At 43.6% G+C, this 20,861-nt stretch overlaps 1 protein-coding gene across 1 annotated transcript in view; it reads right to left on the bottom strand.

Annotated features, from left to right (window-relative positions):
- Window positions 1-19,384, bottom strand: part of LOC311224617 (FIGNL1-interacting regulator of recombination and mitosis-like) — a 31,641-nt gene extending 12,257 nt beyond the window's left edge. Inside the window, exons 1-8 of the mRNA XM_084309658.1 lie at window positions 19,272-19,384; window positions 18,305-18,356; window positions 5,675-5,794; window positions 5,159-5,254; window positions 4,938-5,051; window positions 3,157-3,261; window positions 1,173-1,253; window positions 672-818 (exon numbers count right to left, since the gene is read on the bottom strand). Coding sequence (XP_084165784.1) covers window positions 672-818; window positions 1,173-1,253; window positions 3,157-3,261; window positions 4,938-5,051; window positions 5,159-5,254; window positions 5,675-5,791 — 660 coding nt within the window. The 5' untranslated portion in view covers window positions 5,792-5,794; window positions 18,305-18,356; window positions 19,272-19,384. The remainder of the gene's footprint in view (window positions 1-671; window positions 819-1,172; window positions 1,254-3,156; window positions 3,262-4,937; window positions 5,052-5,158; window positions 5,255-5,674; window positions 5,795-18,304; window positions 18,357-19,271) is intronic.
- Window positions 19,385-20,861: the final 1,477 nt, after the last annotated feature.

The raw sequence follows: 20,861 nt of genomic DNA, 5'->3' as shown, positions 1-20,861 counted from the left end.
AATGACTTATTTCACTTTTTAAACATCATATTTTTAAATATCCAAGGGCTTCAAATGCCTTAAAGTACAGTGAAAAGTATTGCTATACCGTAATTAACATTCCAAACAATATTCCCTATTACACAGTACTTAACCCTAACCCTATTACACAGTACTGTTTAATCATTGGTATTGTGCCCACAGTGTCTAAACTGTGTTACATGTTGTAATACAGTTTGTAAATAAATAGACAGGAGAGGTGGACATTTTGGGGAATCACTATTTAATTTGATTTTGATTCTTGGGGCTACAATTTGATTTTAAACCTTATATTTTAAGATGTATTAATTTAAGAAGAAACACAAATAAAAACATCTTACCATTACTAGGCAATTCAATAGATTAGATTCTAGATTGCTATTAACCTTCATGTTACAAAGCTTGTATATTGTGTTTGTGTGCTTGGCTAATCTGGGTCAATCTGGGAGCTAGTGAGCTAACAATTCTAACATCACGTTCAAGTTTAAATCGTATCAAGACTGGAAACTGAAAACTAGATATTAGTTAATTTATTATGTTATAACCCGGCCCCACCCCTAATAGAAAGGCACTAAACATACACTGATTATTATTCATGACAGTACTGGCTCACGTCCCGAGTCAGCGCTGACCCGGCTGTGTGCCACTCTCACCTCTGAGTCAGCGTTGACCTCAGCTGCAGACATCTTGGAAGCAGCTTCCTTATTACTCTCCAGCCTCTCATTGTGTTCCGCAAAAACTGGCGTCTCCATTTTGAGCCTTTCTAGTCGTGTCTTCATCACTTCCTGTGCACCAGTAGTCTGCAAGAAAACATTACATTAAAAAGTAATATTGTCCCCGTTTCTCCCTACGTCTCTTACCAGTACTGTATCTGTATGTCATGTGTATGTAATATATGTTATGATGAATTGAAAATGGGGGACCCTGATGTAAACAAGACGAAAGTCTTTCTCTGGTCTGCATCCCCTTAACAATTGTTTGTATTGAGCCATACTGTATTGTACCCATTCTGCAATCTGTTAATAACATTTTCAATCAATCAATCAATCAATCAATCAATCAATCAATCAATCAATCAATCAATCAATCAATCAATCAATCAATCAATCAATCAATCAAGCTAGATTATTATAATATATTCTGGCATTCCTTACCTTGCTGAGGAAACTGACCACTTTGCTTTTGGTGTCGTCTACAGACAAGCTCTGGGAGATCACCTCCTCATGATTTGTCAACTAAAACAGCATGGGGGAAAAACATTCATAGGGCTTTACATCTTACATCAAGACACCTAAAAAGAGTGAATGAATGAATGAAAACTTTATTTAACAGATTGCAGAATGGGTACAATATAGTACGGCTCAATACATACAATTGTTAAGGGGATGCAGACCTGAGAAAGACGTTTGTCTTGTTTCCATCAGGGTCCCCCATTTTCAATTCATATAGACATTTATGACATACACAACATACATGACATTTATGGCATAGGGACATATAGGTATTTAGTACTGATAAATTTGTGACATAAACGGTATTCAAATATACAGTACTGTTACCCCTAGATCCTGACAGAGTATATATGATGGGGAGGGGACTGTACATTAGGAGGGGGTGGGTGGGTGGGAGAGAAATATATACATGCGGTGGGGAGGAGACTGTCTATTAGGAGGTGGTGGGGGTTTTGGGCATTTACGGTGGCCAGTTTCGAATTGCAGCCTCCCGTAGGTGCTCTTTAAGAGCGGTTTTGAATGTGGGTAGTGATTCACATTCCTTTACAGCTTTGGGTAGGGCGTTCCACATTGTTGTGGCATAATTGCGAAACGTGTTTAGTCCCTTGTTTGAGCCGAATCTGGGTTTTACATGATTTGTTGAGCTTCCTCTGGTGTAGTGGTTGTGGTATTCACTGACCTTTGGGAAGTATTTTGACATGTACATGGGTACCCCGGTCGTATAGTGTATCTTGTAGACCAGGCCCATTGCAAGTTGCTGTACTCTGTCGTCTACTCTAAGCCATCCTAGGTTGTCAAAGTGGGCAGGGGTGAGGTGGGTTCTGGGACCGCAAACACAACCAGCACTCAAGAGAAAGTTGAATTCAATGCAGACAGCAGTGAAACAATGTTTCAGAACATGGCCATCAAAATGCTGATGAAATCAAAAGTTCTGAAACACATTCATTTGTATTGCTGTTTAATTGTGTCCACTACACTAAACTGAGAGGAAAGTCACACAGCCTATTGAAATGACCCTGCTGTGTTACAAATGTATCATTCACTCATGGTTTTGTTTCAGGGACACCTGTATTAAAAGCAGGGGTGTAAAGTACTTAAGTATTGTAAAAAGTACAGTTTTGGGGGATTTGTACTTTACTCGAGTATTATTAGGTTTGAACTTTTACTCAATTATATTTCAGAGAAAAAAAACATACTTTTTACTCCTTACATTTAAAATGCAGACCTACAAAGTACAAATCTCGCAGGTCCAACAATTTTAATTAGTATATTTGTTTCTCTGGCCGAACTAACGTTAACGTTATTAATCCTGCAACCGCACTTTATTTAAAAACAGCCAATCAAATCCCCATCAATGGAAAATTAACCCGCCCATACCCATGCTGATTGGTCCTTGTGCAAGAGAAAGCGGGGACCTTTGATTAAACACCTGCTATCAGAAGAATAGACAGTCAGAGTGACAAGCTACAGAAGATGGCCACAAACGATAGTACGAGTGATGAAGATGAAACGGAACATTTCATTGCCCCGGAATAAAAAAGTTTTTACTGTAACTTTTTAGTACTTAATAATAATAATAATAATAATAATAATAATAATAAATTCAATTTGTACCGCACTTTACATTTGTAAAAATCTCAAAGTGCTACAGGAGATAAAGACAAAAAGTTTAATGAATAAAACAATTAAAATTAATAAAACAACCAATGAAATGGAAGAACATAAAAAATAAAATAGATTAAAATAATGAAAAAAGATTTTGAGATGGTACCCATACTTTCACTTAGGTATAATTTCTGGGTACTTTTTACACCCCTGAGTAAAAGGGGAGGGGGGAAACAGCCCAGTGGACGGTGCCTCTTATTAAACACTGTATACGTAGGACAGGTGATCTCTCTCGGCCTACCTCTGCAAAGTGTGCGAAGGCCTCCAGAGCGTGCTGGTGGAGCAGCCATGACCTCTCTGCTAGCAGGGCTCCAAACAGACCACTCACCCTGGGCAGCACCTGGTTCTGTGGGACAAAGACACATAGAGTAGATAACTATAAGTCATGACCTGAGAGTAGGTGCGATGAGACCATGGGTTGGTGTGAGGGTTCATTAAAGCATTATTTCAATTTGGTATAGGCTAACATAACAGTTTTAAGTTAAGATTAGATATTCCTTTATTGATCCCCTTGGGGAAATACAGGCATCATAGCAGCATGGGGGAGGGAGGTGCAGGTATGGGCAGGGTAATAGAAGATATAAATACAGGCAATACAATTATAGTACAGTAGAAAGTAATAATAGGCCGTGTAAACAATATAATTAACTCTGAATATAAGCATATGAGCAAGTAGGCAGTGTGATCAAAGGTGCAGATGAGGGTCTGTAATATGCCCTATCAGTTATATTATACATTACGATAAAAATGGTTACAATAACCACTAGAATCTTTGTTTTTGTTTTTGTTTAACCTTTATTTACCCAGGGTAGGTTCGCTGAGCAGAGATGCTCTTTTTCAGCTACGCCCTGCTTCACATTCACACAGTTCCATTCATACAACCACAGTCTGACACCATTGGCCACTGAGCAACTCCACTGGAGCAGTTGGGGGTTAAGTGCCTTGCTCAAGGGCACTTCAGTGGCAGATTTTTCCTGCCGGTCCCGTGGATCGAACCGGCGACCTTCCGGTCACAAACCCGCTTCTCTAACCATTAGGCCACCGCTGTGTTAGTAAAGTATACGGTATACACAGGTGCAGTATACATAAGGTACCCTAACCGGTGTGATATTATACGTCATATGTTTAGGTGGGAGTCAGACACGCTCAGTATTGGCGTGACCTGAGAGTAGGTGGGATGAGAGACCATGGGTTGGTGTGAGGGTTCATTAAAGCACTATTTTCAATTTGGCTAACATAACGGTTTTCCACTTTTTACCACCCAGATGGGTTGATTAGTGGTCAACCACCTTGATGTTGCCCCAGGAATCGATAGCCACCACCAGGGCTCAACACAGTCTAAAAGTCATGTATTAATACTAAGTGCACTAAACGCGGCTAAGATTTAAATACCTCTGTAATCACACCCTCCCGTGCAATATGAGAAGCTACTGTACAATATGAGAAGCTACTGTACAATATGAGAAGCTACTGTACAATATGAGAAGCTACTGTACAATATGAGAAGCTACTGTACAATGAGAAGTTACCGTACAATATGAGAAGCTACTGTACAATATGAGAAGCTACCGTACAATATGAGAAGTTACTGTACAATATGAGAAGCTACTGTACAATATGAGAAGCTACTGTACAATATGAGAAGCTACTGTACAATATGAGAAGTTACCGTACAATATGAGAAGCTACTGTACAATATGAGAAGCTACTGTACGATATGAGAAGCTACCGTACAATATGAGAAGCTACTGTACAATATGAGAAGCTACCGTACAATATGAGAAGCTACTGTACAATATGAGAAGCTACTGTACGATATGAGAAGCTACTGTACGATATGAGAAGCTACTGTACAACATGAGAGGCTACTGTACGATATGAGAAGCTACCGTACAATATGAGAAGCTACTGTACAATATGAGAAGCTACTGTACGATATGAGAAGCTACTGTACGATATGAGAAGCTACTGTACAACATGAGAGGCTACTGTACAATATGAGAAGCAGAGTCCTCAACATACCTGGCTATCATGAGGTATGAAGACCTTCCCCAGGGAGGCCAGGAACTCCAGGGCAGCAAGGAGCACATCATCAGGACACCTCTCTGACACCAGAGCTCCCACACACAGCAGAGCCTGCAGCACAGACAGCAGCACACAGTAGTCAAACAATACTGCAGTACTCTCTCCTAGTCTTGGTCTGTCTACAGGAGAACTGAAAGACAAGGCAGCAGGTGAGATACCTGGCAAATGACCGGAGGTTTGATGCTTTCCACCAAGGCAGCCGACATTGACAGGAGTAGTCGCAGAGTACACTGAAGAACAGGGTAGGTCTGCACCTGAAGAGAATAAAGAGTTGTGCATGCACGTAAATATGTATGTGCACGTGCCTGTGTGCATGTGTTGTCTTTGTGTGCACGTGTTGTGTGCATGTGTTGTCTTTGTGTGCATGTGTTGTCTTTGTGTGTGTGTGTGTGTGTTATGTGCATGTGTTGTCTTTGTGTGTGTGTGCGTGTGTTATGTGCATGTGTTGTCTTTGTGTGTGTGTGTGTGTGTGTTATGTGCATGCGTTGTCTTTGTGTGTGTGTGCATGTGTTATGTGCATGTGTTGTCTTTGTGTGTACGTGTTGTGTGCATGTGTTGTCTTTGTGTGCATGTGTTGTCTTTGTGTGTGCGTGTGTGTGTGTGTGTGTGTGTGTGTGTGTGTGTGTGTGTGTGTGTGTGTGTGTGTGTGTGTGTGTGTGTGTACACCGCCTCACCTGGCTGGGACACATGCGTGACCAAAGTTGCGTGACGATCCTCTCTGCAGACGACACGCGCTGATCCTCAGGAGATGAGTCACCTTGAAGCACCACCAGGAGGGACGACAGCGCCATGTTCTGGAGATCACAGACAAATCAATCAAAGAGCAAACCGTGTCAAGCATCTCCGATACCAGAACCACCCCACTGCCACAGACAGTGAGGAACAGATAAAAGACTGAGGTCACCTCATCTGCCTGTCAGTATTGTAAACAAATGAAGGACTGAGGTCACTTAACTCATTCAACGGCATAGCCACGCCCCATCTCTGCTCACTAGCGCCAGCTTTCCATTCCCTATTTTCACGACATTTAACGATCTTTGCGGATCTATTGTATATTCTATAATATACTATAGCTATGGAGAAAATAGTCCGGCTCATTTGACAGACACTATTTGTAGTCCAATATGTACATTTCTTCATGTATACGTTCGCGTGTTATCCCGTGGTGAATATTGTATAGTTTCAGAGTGATCCAGGCTAATTCCTGGAAGCTGAGTTATGGAGCGCTATGTGCATATTATTTCCAAATCAAAGGTATATAATAGGTATTATGCTTCATCATGAAGGCATCAAAGGGGGGGGGGTCATTTTGTGATGCTCTGCTCGTCAGCAACGGCATACGTATTGAATACTACATACGTTGATCGTTGCAATCGATGTGAAATCACTGTAGGATCAAAGTAGGATTGATGTCATAATATAGTCCTTACCTTTGCTAGGAGTTATTCCAAAATGAATATTCCAATTGTCTGATCGCAATTTCCAGTATTGACTATTGAGGTCCATCGGGTCCCTGACATGAAATGGTACAAAATATGCATCATGTGTGCTGGACGCGTTCCAAGGTGCTCGAATGAAGCGTTTCACTTGCCGGGGTCCAAATTCTCCGCCCAGACCATATAAAATGTAACACACAGTGTGAAATAAGGTTTCAAAGGGTCTGCCACCTAGCAGGATTCGGCCGGCATTGCACTCTCGGGGTCTCAGAATGAGTTCCAATGATAACACAAAAAAGTCAGAGCGGTGCATCCCTATCGTAGAGTTCAGTCTGTTTGTTTCAAACTCTCAAATCGTGGACACTTGACTTGACTGTATCCAGAGTAGTTTCTCCAGAGACACAGGGGCACAATTCCTGGCCAGGGGTCTGCAGGGGGGTTTCCGCAAAGAAAGAAATTGGTGCCGATCGATGTGTCCTGGAAGATTTCAATGTCCTGGACAAAATGGGAGACATTCTGGTTGAATATCCTCTGTGTTTATTGAGCTTCAAAACAATTGAAAGCCTATATAAAAGAATGCCATTATCAAGGCATGTAGATTTATAATATGTTTTTATTGAAAATTAGGCTACTATTGCTTAGACATTATATTCCAAATAAGATAAGTCCTGCCAACACTCACATGGATAACGTGGCCCTGAAGTCAGGAGTGTAGGACCAGCCGAGCCGCCATGTTGTTGACGGAAGACTCAAGACTGTTGCCTGTGTTGATTAGTCAAGTTAAATAAATGGAGAGACACTCTGAAGATATACATCATTTTCTGTCTTTGCTTTTGTATAAGTTAACACATTGGTTGCCGAAAACGTAGATCTACGGTTCTGTCACGGTATTTCTTTTATTAGCTATTGCCATTCATAATTCAGCGGGGCACCTTGTGCATACTGTTCTGAGTGTGTCTGAGCTGGCAGACGGTCTTTTATACCGCCCTCTAGCGCCTTCCGGCATTGTTGCACCCCGTTAGAAACGGGTTCGTTTATTTTCCCTGCCGAGCTGCGGCGTGGGGGTGGGTCCGAAATAGGGATGCACGATAATTATCGGGTCGGGCCAATATCAGCAATTATGACGTCATCCAGATAAACCCGATACAATTTTTTTTTTTAAACTTTTTTATTTTCATGTCAACGTTCACACGCACAATATATGCTTACTTAGGATTTGACTTGATTCAACAACAAAGCAGTCGGGGCAATGGCAAGCCGAAAACTGTCGAAGATGTGGTTATTTAAAGTTTGGATTTTTTTTTTACAACTGAGGTCGGCATATTACATTTTTAGAGACTAAAGTACCAAAAAAAGGTACCGTTGGGTACCGGTATCGATTCACAGGTACCGGTACCGTATCGGTTCAAATGTGACCGGTACCCATCCCTACTGACAAAGCACAATACCTGTTGGTTTTTAGTTCACTCATTGGAAACACATTGTTAATGACATTGACGGATTGTGAATTTTGTGATTGACTCAAATTATATTTATTTGGAAAAATAAATATAGTCACTTTATTTGAAGAGTCAAAACTGTTCTCTTGGCTTTGTTTTGTTCATAGTAGTAACGCTCATGTCATGATAAATCTGGTTAAATTATAATACAATAAATATATATATATATCGGTTATCTGTCACGATGGGGTTAGGTAGAATGCAATAATACAGAAAGGGAAAGAATGGAGGAGGCAGAGGCAAGGAGTGAAGCTTGGAGAAGGGTGTTTACTGTAGAATCCAGTGCAATACAGGGAAAATACAGAAACTAAATAACAAACTTCACAATACAAAACAACAAACACTAAGACTTACTAGAGGGAGAACGGTGCGACACGACGTGGAGGAACAGGGGGTAACTGGAGGAATGTCGCCACACAGAAGGGAGGACAGACAGAACCCTATATACCCCAACTAATTAACAATTAAGAACACCTGGCCAATCACAGAATCACAAACAACACCTAGACAATAAGCAAAGAACAACTAAACACAAAAGCAACTCCTAACAACCCAACAGTACACCACATCACACAAGGGAAGGGAAAGTCAACAACAGTACACACCATGACACCACATTAATCATACTATTAATTATTGTTATCACAGTAGTCAGGATGTCCAGTGTACTGGAGCGCACCGATTGTTTGTCACCACTAGAGGGTGGTAGGGCGCCAATGTCAGGCCGAGGGCCAATGTCAGATAGAGGGCATTGCCCAAAGTTAGGTGGAGGGTACTGCCCAATGTTACCATCCTGCCCAGTCCAGCCAGGACCGGGCCTAGGATCCTGACAGTACCCCCCCCTCAACGGGTGGCTTCCAGACACCCGAAAACAACGTCCATAAGCAGGTGAGGGAGGAAGCCGGAACCCAGGAGAGGACCCAGGGAGAGGACCCGAAGACGAGGGACCAGGAGGCTGAACGAAAAACCCAGGAGGGGCATAGCAGCCAGGGGGGTAGAAAACGGGCGCAGATGCCCGGAGAGGGGGGGTGGGGACGGGAACAGAGGCCCGGGGAGGAGGACTGGACCTGGGAACAGAGGTCCGACGAGGGGGGGTGGGGATGGGCACCGAGCCCCGGGGAGGGGGGCAGAACCTGAGAACCGAGGCCCGACGAGGAGGGCTGGACCTGGGAAGCGAGGCCCGACGAGGGGGGGTGGGTACAGGTGTAGAAGCCCGGGAAGGGGAGCTGGACCCTGGAGCCGGATCCCGGACGAGAGGCCCTCCAGCCGCCGGACTAGGGACCGGTTCAGGAGAGCCGGAATGGAGGTGCGGCGGCGACGACCCCCGGAGCAGGATCCCACGCAGGCCCCGGCGAAGACCCCGGCGGAGGCCACGGCGAGGACCAGGACGCCTATCACGGCGCAGAACTGGACCAGACGGGGAGCCAGGATCCGTCGAAGAGCCGGGAGCCGGCACGGCAGCCGGACCAGGTGGAGAGGCCGGGCAGGGCGTGGAGACCGGATCGGTCTCGGCGGCGAGGCGTGGTGTAGGATCCGGGGATGAGGAGCCAGGACCCAGAGCAGAGGCTGGACTGGGCGTGGAAGCTGGACCAGCTGTGGAGGCCTTACTAGCCATACTAGCCTCGGGGGCTAGGCTAACTGTGGGCCCTGGACTCACTGTGGGAACTGTGCTAGCTGAAAATGCCTGGCTAGCTTGGGACATCTGGTCCGTCTCAGGTACTAGGCTCACCCTAAACCTGGAGCCTAGTCTGGCAGTGGAGACTGTGCTAGCTGGAGACATCTGGTCTGTCTCCGCTACCAGGCTCACCCTGAACCTGGAGCCTAGGTTGGCAGTGGGCGTCTGGTTAGCTACTGTAGCGGGGCTAACAGGCGGAGCTGTGCTAACTGAGGACGGCCGGTTAGCTATTGGGACGGAGCTAACGGGCGGAGCTATGTTAGCTGGGAGTGGCTGGTTAGCTATTGACACAAAGCTAACCGGCGGAGCTATGTTAGCTGTGGAAGTCTGGTTAGCTGTCTCGGGCGTGGAAGCCGGAACAGCTGTGGAGGCCTTGTTAGCCATACTAGCCTCAGGGGCTAGGATAACTGTGAGCCCTGGACTCCCTGTGAGAACTGTGCTAGCTGGGAATGCCTGGCTAGCTTGGGACATCTGGTCCGTCTCCGGTACTAGGCTCACCCTGAACCTGGAGCCTAGTCTGGCAGTGGAGACTGTGCTAGCTGGAGACATCTGGTCTGTCTCAGATACTAGGCTCACCCTGAACCTGGAGCCTAGTCTGGCAGTGGAGACTGTGCTAGCTGGAAACGGCCGGTTAGCTATTGAAACGAAGCTAACGGGCGGAGCTAGGTTAGCTGGGAGTGGCTGGTTAGCTATTGACACGAAGCTAACGGGCGGAGCTAGGTTAGCTGGGAGTGGCTGGTTAGCTATTGACACAAAGCTAATCGGCGGAGCTATGTTAGCTGTGGACGTCTGGTTAGCTGTATGAGCGGAGCTAACGGGTAGAGCTGTACCAACTGGGGACGTCTGGCCATCTATAGTGGCGGAGCTAACAGGAGGAGCTGTGCTAACTGGGGATGGCCGGTCAGCTATTGGCACGAAGCTAACCGGCGGAGCTAGGTTAGCTGTGGACGTCCGACCGGCGATGGACATCCGAGCAACCTCAGCGGCTGTGGGAGGATCTAGGCTGACCGTAAGCCTGAGAACAGTCGGCAGGCTAGCTAACCTAGCCTTCGGCTTATGCTTCTCCATGAGGACAGCAACATGTCCAGCCATCTCCCACATCGCCGTCTGCAGTGTCGGATTCTCAGTGGCGACCTGGTCGATCTGGTCGAGTAGGAACCCCCATTTGGCCAGTGAGTAACTCTTCATGTCACCGGCCATCAGGGCCAGGACAACGGTGATGGTATCGCTTGCCTTTCCTGCTGCATTCGTTAATGTTGGTGGCGACATTCTGTCACGATGGGGTTAGGTAGAATGCAATAATACAGAAAGGGAAAGAATGGAGGAGGCAGAGGCGAGGAGTGAAGCTTGGAGAAGGGTGTTTACTGTAGAATCCAGTGCAATACAGGGAAAATACAGAAACTAAATAACAAACTTCACAATACAAAACAACAAACACTAAGACTTACTAGAGGGAGAACGGTGCGACACGACGTGGAGGAACAGGGGGTAACTGGAGGAATGTCGCCACACAGAAGGGAGGACAGACAGAACCCTATATACCCCAACTAATTAACAATTAAGAACACCTGGCCAATCACAGAATCACAAACAACACCTAGACAATAAGCAAAGAACAACTAAACACAAAAGCAACTCCTAACAACCCAACAGTACACCACATCACACAAGGGAAGGGAAAGTCAACAACAGTACACACCATGACACCACATTAATCATAATATTAATTATTGTTATCACAGTAGTCAGGATGTCCAGTGTACTGGAGCGCACCGATTGTTTGTCACCACTAGAGGGTGGTAGGGCGCCAATGTCAGGCCGAGGGCCAATGTCAGATAGAGGGCATTGCCCAAAGTTAGGTGGAGGGTACTGCCCAATGTTACCATCCTGCCCAGTCCAGCCAGGACCGGGCCTAGGATCCTGACAGTTATCGGTATCGACCTTGAGGAGCAGAAAGTTATCGGTATCGATATCGGGGTCAAAAAATCAATATCGTGCACCCCTAGTCCTAAACACTCCAGCAAAACACACGCTTGTAGGGATGGTTTGGACTACTGACCCCGCCCGCCCGTTGAAGTGCAATGCCAAACAACGATTTCAGGAAGATCCGATAATCAGGCAAAAAATTACAACGTGTTTATTGAATTACACAAAAACGCTGTTCAGGGTGGTGGGAGTGGTTAAGGTAGTATCTAGGTCCCATGGCCAGGGTGGTGGGAGTGGTTAAGGTTAGGGGTTAAAGTAAGAGGCAAGTCTTTTATGATGATACACGGCTTTGCAGCTCGGTCAACCAGAAGCGTCCTTCCGGGCCGTGGGATCTAGTGTTCATGTTCTGTTGTTCCCGCTGTGTTTCCTACCTGGTGGCTCGGTGTCATGAGGAACACCATACGTCTGAGCAGCAGGGGTGAGGGTGGGGGGGGGGGAGTTGAGGATCAGGATTTCAGTTGATTCTGAAATGTGTCACGACGGGTAATGGAGGAGGGGGCAGCATTCCACAGAGAGACACAGACGGAACTTACTTGCATATTACTCATTACACACATACTTTATTTTGGAACTGTACATAGGATCTTTGTTATTTAAAATGTATATAGTATAATATCTACATCCTGATACACACTTTTAGAACTGTATAGTAATCTTTATTTTAGTCATCTTATTTTATTCTATGCTAAATGTATTGTATTTTTAACTTATTTTATTATTAAGAATCTATCTTATTATAGAAGCTGCTATGGTTGAGGACCACAATAAATAAGAATGTCACTGTTCTTGCTGTAAAGTACTGAAATAAGTGACAATAAAGGAATCTGAATCTAAATCTGAATCTGAAAATGGCTCTTCCTAGTGTATCATAGCAATTTGCTTTGGTCCACCTCAGAGTCGTTCTGCTAATGGTGGCCATGGAAAGCTAATTATCTTTTGTTTTCTGTGCAAACAGTTGTACAGCAGTAAAACACAACGGCAATCTCTTCCATTGCCATGCACAAAACAATGACTGCTATATAAGGCAGCCATGCTGGAAGAAAGGAAACTACACAGACATCCCGTGCCTCTATTGTCACCTTGGCTGGGATACCATATAGGCGAGTCAATCTATGAAAAAAAAAGCACTTAACCCAAAAAAAATTGATACAAAAGGTTTTTCGATGGATTCCGATAGTATTGGGCATGCTAAATAACATACTAAAAGTCTACCAAAATCGACCCCCCCCGAAAGCCGCCATTTCCAAGATGGCGTCCCAGATGGCGGTGGAGATATTAAAATGGCTATATCTCAAATTGAGAATATGGTGCAAAGGATTTCTCAACTGATTCTGGTACCTCTGGGCATGTTCACTAACATACTAAAAATCTAGGAAAATACACCTTCCAGAAAGGCTTAATTTTCAAGATGGCGTCCAAAAATGGCGGCAGACCAAGCTTAAAATGGCTATATATCTCAATAGAAAAAAAATATATAACTATGATTTTTCACTTGATTCTGGTACCTCTAGACATGCTTGTGAACATACTAAAAATCTAGGAAAATACACCTTCCGGAAAGGCATCATTTTCAAGATGGCGTCCATACTGGCGCCCAGGAGCTTAAAATGACTATACAAATACAAATAGCTTACTAAAAAACGAATGTTCCACCTGTTAATGAGTACCCGACTACAGAGACACTAAAACTACAGAATGCCCTTGATTATATTCCACAATCACTCCACATTGTGTTAAAAGCTTTGTTTGTCGGTAAAGAGACAGAGCAGAAAATTGCTAGTATTGGCCACGCAATCATACAGGCAGTCCGACCACGAGCTGTCCTTGCCCCTTTGCAAATTGGCCTAGCAGTGCAAATGCACCACTTAAACCGGTCTCGGTTCATTGTAGATATGCTGAATAAGATGGGATTCTGCTCTTCCTATTCTGAACTGCAGAGGTTTGAAATGAATGCTGCAAATTGTACTGCATCAAACATGCTTGGTAAGGATATTGATGTGTTGAACACGACCGTCTTATTTGCTGCAGACAATGTAGATCATAATATTCTAACAATTGATGGGAAAGGGACATTTCATGGGATGGGCATGATAGCTGCCTTGACACCAGGACAGAAGACAGACCAAAGGATTCCGAGGTTCAGAATTAATTAACTGAATCTTGTGCAGAGGTAAAAAGTTGTGATAATAGATTATCACTTTGCCAAACACTTTTGCAGAGACACCACATTTAAAGAACTTCCAAGACTCGCAGAATGTAACAAGATGGTTGATCTGCTTTGGGAGTTATCGTTCAATTTCAAACAGCCTGCACCTGGTTGGCAAGGGATGATGCACATTATTCATAAGGGGGAAGAACATCCAGGGCAGTCTTCAGTGAGATACTTACCAATGATAGACATGTACTCCGGAGACAAAACATGCATTCTGTCAACACTGGAGTTCATTTGTGGTCTGGCATCCAAACACCACCTTGCCCCAGTAGTTACATTTGACCAACCCCTATATTGGAAAGCAGCAGAGATAATCCTAGATTCACCACAGTGCAGTCACCTCAAGTCCTTTGTCCTGCTCCTAGGAGGATTTCACACATTTATGAATTTGCTAGGAGCAATTGGTACACTGATGGACGGTACAGGACTTAAGGACATTCTAGGGGTAGTCTATGGGGAGAACTCAGTAGCCCATATGATGACAGGCAAATCAGTTCAGAGAGCATTCCGTGGCCATCTTCTGGTTGACAAATGTCTTAACCGCATGATAATATCAGAAATGGTAGATGATAGTCATGAATTTGCAGCAATGGTTGAACAGTCTGAAGCAATGTATACCTCAATAGTTAACAGTTAACTCAACAGGTTCCTGGCTTTTGCACCTACGCGCTGTTTCTGAATGCATGCCGATATTCGCTGTGGCTGGGCATTACAATTACTTGAAATCGGCACACTTTTATGTCCAAGAGATGAGTCAGCTTCACATCAACCACCCAGATGTCTTCAGACAATTTGAAAAGGGTTTTCATGTTATCCGTCGCAGCAGCCAATCATGGGCAGGCCTCAGCTCAGATCTTGTAATCGAAACAACATTGATGAGGTCATTGAAGACTACAGGAGGGATGACACATGGAAGTGGAATGACCGACAATCAGAGATCCCTTTGGACAATGTCAAAGGGCATAACATCAGAGTATAACACCGCAATGCAGGAGTTCTCAAACCAGACATACACAACATCAGAACAGCACAAGGATTCAACAGAGGCAAGGATGAAAATGGATGCTGCTGACCTGGAGAAGATCACTTCAAAACTTGCTATATGTTCACCTTTCTCTCCAGACTCTTCTTTAAGGAATGTTGTTACAGGTGTTGTCGCTGAGGATGGAGTGAACGTGCATGATTATGACTCTGTTGGACGCAACATCATGCACAAAATGATCGGACAGCCGGCATTCACATTTTCATTTAGTAGAAAGGATAAAGCCATAACCCTTGGACAAAAATCGTCTATCAAGGTTGCTCCTGATCGAATCATTGATTCTGCACTTCTTTTTCAACGTTTCCTTATTGTCTCCCAAACTGGAGAGCTGTCATTGGAGGAGGTTATGCATTACGAACTCAGTCCTTTCCCTCCTGCCCTCTTTGAAGCCGGAAACGTCTTCCGCAAAGCTGATAAACCACAACTAGCGCACGCGATCTGTGATCATGCAAGTGATGCAATCCTAGATTCTGTACCAGAAACGGAGCATTATGTTCTTGATGGTGGTTCACTCCTTCACCGAATACAATGGAAGCACGGACAAAGCTATGGTAAAATTGCACAGTCATATGCAGACTTCACCATCCAACATTATGGCTCAGCTACAACCATTGTGTTTGATGGCTATGAGGATGGGCCATCCATTAAAGACAACACACATCAAAGAAGAGGAAACAATATTCATCCCATTGTCAACTTCACTGCTGAGACAGAGTTCTCAGGTAAGAAGGAGGAGTTCCTGTCAAGAGATCTGAATAAACAGAAACTGATCCACATGATAAGTGATGAACTGAAAGAACGGGATTGCACTGTGGTCAATTCACTTGGAGATGCTGATGTAGACATAGTAAGGGCTGCAGTGGGATCATCTCTTCTTCACACCACGACGCTGATTGGAGAAGATACTGATCTCCTCGTCTTACTTCTTTACTATGCACAGAGAGATAGCAAGGGCCTTTATTTCAGATCAGACAAGTCGAAAGCTGATGGCAGTTTTAAAGTGTACGCCATAAACCATTTGAAAGAAGTACTCGGACAGGATGTGTGTTCTCAGTTGCTGTTCATCCATGCTGTGACTGGCTGTGACACAACTTCCCGGATCTTCGGAGTTGGCAAAAAGACAGCATTCCAAAAACTTGTAAAAGGGGATCCTGTCCTTCAGGCTTGTGCCAATGCATTCACTGTACCAAACCAGACAACAGATGTGATCGATGACCTTGGGTGCCAAGCAATGGCTGTCTTTTTTGGTGGAAAGTGCACAGATTCGCTTGCAAAAATGAGATATAACATTTTCAGCAAGAAGGTTGTCTCAGCTTCATCAACGGTAACGCCTGAATGTCTACCACCAACTGAATCTGCTACCAAATTCCACTGTCGTAGAGCATACTACCAGGTCATGGTCTGGATGGGAACAGATGATGGTATAGATGCTCTAGACTGGGGCTGGAACCTGCAGGACAATAGATTTGTCCCACTCATGTCAACAATGAATGCTGCTCCAGACAGTCTCTTGAAGGTCATTCATTGTAACTGTACCACTGCCTGCAAGACACTTCGCTGCTCATGCAGAAAATATGGACTACCTTGTACTACTGTCTGTGGACCATGTCAACTTCATGAATGTGACAATCCACATAACAAGTTTCTCCCAGAGGATCCTGAAGATGATGATGAGTAGGCCTGAAGACCACAATAAGTGGGTCATTTATTTTGTGTTCAACACCAAAGCCAGCTTTCTAGGTTGAATATAATAACCAATTTAAATTTTAGCCAAAATAAGCTACAGGCAGCCATTTTGATGATGCAAATGATGCATTCCTAGCAGATATATTTAGCTAGATATTTTGCTCGTTATTAATGTATAGAGGTGCCAGAATCAGTTTATAAATCCTTTAGAAATGTTTTCCCATTTGAGATACAGGCATTCTAAACTCCCAGTCGTCATTTTGGACACCATTTTGAAAATTAAGCCTCTTCGGAAGGTGTATTTCCCTAAAACTTTAGTATGTTCCTAAGTATGTCTAGGGGTACTTGGGGTACCAGAATCAAATGACAAAATCATTTATATAATTTTTATATTGACATATATATAGCCATTTTAAGCTTGGCCAGCCGCAATTTTGGACGCCATCTTGAAAATGAAGCCTTTCTGGAAGGTGTATTTTCCTAGATTTTTTGTATGTTAGTGAGCATGCCCAGAGGTACCAGAATCAGTTGAGAAATCCTTTGCACCATTTTCTTAATTTGAGATATAGCCATTTTAATCGCCCCGGCGCCATCTGGGACGCCATCTTGGAAATGACGGCTTTCGGAGGGGTCGATTTTGGTCGACTTTTAGTATGTTATTTAGCACGCCCAATACTACCAGAATCCATTGAAAAACCTTTTGTATCAATTTTTTTGGGGTTAAACCATATATTGACTCGCCTAATAGAGCAGTGGTTCTCAAACTGTGGTACGCGTACCACTAGTGGTACTTGGTGGTACTGCTGGTGGTACTTGAAAACATTTACAAAAAAGCAATTTTTTTTTTTTTTTTGCAGTCAGGCCACTGAACTTAGAAGCAGGCCAGGCCAGTGTTTCTGGTTGCGGCGGCACGATAGTTAGATAACCTAAGTACAACTAGGAGATCACTGTGACAGAGCGTAATGCAGTCTAAACAGTCATACATCTTTAATTCAACTTCAGCCCTGATCATAACATTTTTATTTTTTTGTAATGTCATGCTAATCATTGACACATGCCTAGCCTGTAATAATCTCCCCCAGAAAAATGTACTTTGCATTTGATATTGAAAATATTTTATTTTTTGTGTTTTTTTTAACAATAATTTGTGATGCCATCACACAAACTGGCATTTAAAGGGTAAACATTCAAAAATGTATTGAGTGTGTTTTCTTTTCTTTTTTACAATAATTTGTGATGCCCATCACAAACACTGGCATTTAAAGGGTAAAGTGTGAGAGAGAGAGAATGACGGACAATTGCTTGCTGTGTGTGAGAGAGAGAGAGAGAATTAAGTACATTTGCTGAAATACAGTTGTTCTTAATTTTCTCACTTGCTATGTGAGAATGTTAGTTATTATGTTCTCAATGCCCCTTGCAATGTATGAGTTGTGTGGAAGCGTTTGCTAGTTCTAGTGCTATCCCTTTGTACATTGTGGCTGTGTCTGACAAAAGTTAACATTTGCCTCCTGAGTGAACTGTGCATAGCTGAATAGACTGTATTTTAACGCCGGTTATATGGTGGTACTTGGAGAACCAGCTACGTTCTCAGGTGGTACTTGGTGTAAAAAGTTTGAGAACCACTGCCATAGAGGACAGAGTGAACCCCCTACTAAAACCTGAGCACACAGAGAAACAGATGAAGGGATCTAGAGTTACTTTAGAGCATGTACAGAAAGAAAGGTCATAGACGCAGAGAAAGGTCACGACCCCTGTAGTCTCTACCCACCAGGTCAGCCACGAGGACAACATGGTGTAGACAAAGCTCTGCTGTCCCATACCTGAGGAGGACAGAGAGGACGTGGAGTTAGACACCACAGAGGCAACGGACTCCAGGAGCGAAGGCACCGTCCACACGTTAGTCCTCTGACTCACCGCGCCAAGAAGCACCATATGTCTACAGCCAGCAGGGCTGTCTGAGTGAGAGAGAGAGAGAGAGAGAGAGAGAGAGAGAGAGAGAGAGAGAGAGAGAGAGAGAGAGAGAGAGAGAGAGTCTGAAATAAGTGCCATTTGGCGATGTATTTGTGTGGGCATGATCACTTTGTGTTATGGCAAGGACAGTGCCATGTATTTTTTTGTGTGTCATATGACACCATGACTCTTCCCAAACGACTGTAATGTGAAAGTGTGGGGTCATAAACAGATATGTATTTTTTGGCCTGAGGGGCTCCAACTTCAGTCTTCACAGATAGAGGTATTTGGTTGTCTTTCCTAAGCTTTTGTCGAGTGAGGCAGAGCTGTTTTTTGTCATCACCAAACCACTTGCTGGTTTGATTGATTGTGTGCTGGAGTTTAGAGGACTGTATACAACTTTCACCTTAGGGGTTTGGTCGGATGCCTTAACTGCTAAGCTAATTGTACCAAATTACACAACTGAGTAAACAACTTAAAATGGAGTCACCTAGACTAGAAAGAGCGAGGAAACTGTTTGAATCATAATGCCATTTTATATAAACAAAAGGGGGAAAAACATACATACAAATATTATTTATTACTTTATACAATTCCTAATTAAATACTATAGCTAAATTTAGATGGGCGCCCAAATGGTTCTATTAAAGTGTTCTGGCCAACGTTGCCGCGGTTACCAATGCAGCAGAGGAACAATTCCCTCTGCAGTACGAGAGAGGTGGAGAGAGTTAGTAATCCTGGTGGTGAGAAAGAACCCGGATGCGTGAACACTTAAGGTAACCTACTTGCGTTCAGCGTTTCTCTGATTGGCCACGACGCCCACGTGACTGCGCGCTAGCCCGCCCCCTTATCGCCGCCTGCCGCTCCTGTGTGTTGCAGCGCGGCACGAGCAGCAGAGGTCCCTCACGGAAATGAAATGCGGAAATGTAATGTGTCACATACTGTAGGTCGCATAGGTAATATTAATAGGTTGCTGCGGCATTATGCATTCGTAATCCCCCCTACATAACCATGCAGGTTGATCAAGCAACGCTCACGCAATACCTAGCTTAATAATAAGTAGGCAATTGGCACAAGTGTAAATTATACATTCGTCACTCAGTTTCAATATCGACGGATAGCTCAACTCGTTCGTCAGCTTGCTGTAGAGCCTATGGTCCGTCGGTGACAAGTTCGAATCACTTACTTTTTTTTTATGTTTAATTAATTTATCATCTCTCTATATAAACGTAACTAGCTATTCATATCAATCGAAATAACGTTAATCTCCGATATTTAAACATGGTCCCCAAAATGAATGGAAGCGAATGAGGAGCCTGACACCTGGGAGGAATGGGGGTGTTGCAGCGTTGGGGATGTACAGTACACACTTAACTCGGTATTGTACAGTACAGTACACTTAACTCTGTATGTACAGTACACACTTAACTCTGTATTGTACAGTACAGTACACTTAACTCTGTATGTACAGTACACTTAACTATGTATGTACAGTACACTCTCAACTATGTATGTACAGTACACTCTTAACTCTGTATGTACAGTACACTCTTACTGATTAACTAGAAACTGTACATTGTAACGCAACGTTATATAATGTTATTTCGCGTTTTTATTCATAACGTTATTTCGCGTGACAACACTGTACATCAGTGGAGGCTGCTGACCAAATTTTTAGGTGAAGCACAAATTATTATATTATATTATATATTAAATTATATTTTTTAAACATCCCCAACGCTGCAACACCCCCATTCCTCCCAGGTGTCAGGCTCCTCATTCGCTTCCATTCATTTTGGGGACCATGTTTAAATATCGGAGATTAACGTTATTTCGATTGATATGAATAGCTAGTTACGTTTATATAGAGAGATGATAAATTAATTAAACGTAAAAAAAAAAGAAAAAAAAAATTTAAGTGATTAGAACTTGTCACCGACGGACCATAGGGTATACAGCAAGCTGACGAACGAGTTGAGCTATCCGTCGATATTAAAACTGAGTGACGAATGTATAATTTACACTTGCCTACTTATTATTAAACTAGGTATTGCGCGAGCATATAATGTACAGTATGCTATAGATTTCAGGTGTCTGCACTGAAAAGCGGCTAATCCACTCCTACGTGCTAACTCCATGTTCATCTGGCACTCTGAAGATTCACATGACACATGTTGATTTTCCCCCCATACCTTAACTTGGGCATGCAGAGGAGTGCTGACACCATGATACGTCTTAAGAACAGCATAGATCCCATTGATAGGATCTACACACTCACTTTTTAGGTGAGATGTCCAGCGTCTGTCTGTGCTTCCTCTATGTGCTTTTTAAGTTTTTTTTTGTTAATAAGAAGATGGCAGCTAGGACATTTTTGT

This window comes from Notolepis coatsorum (genome assembly GCF_963971535.1).
Source record: "Notolepis coatsorum genome assembly, chromosome: 3".
Taxonomy (NCBI): Eukaryota; Metazoa; Chordata; class Actinopteri; order Aulopiformes; family Paralepididae; genus Notolepis; species Notolepis coatsorum.
This window is presented reverse-complemented; position numbering and strand designations above follow the sequence as displayed.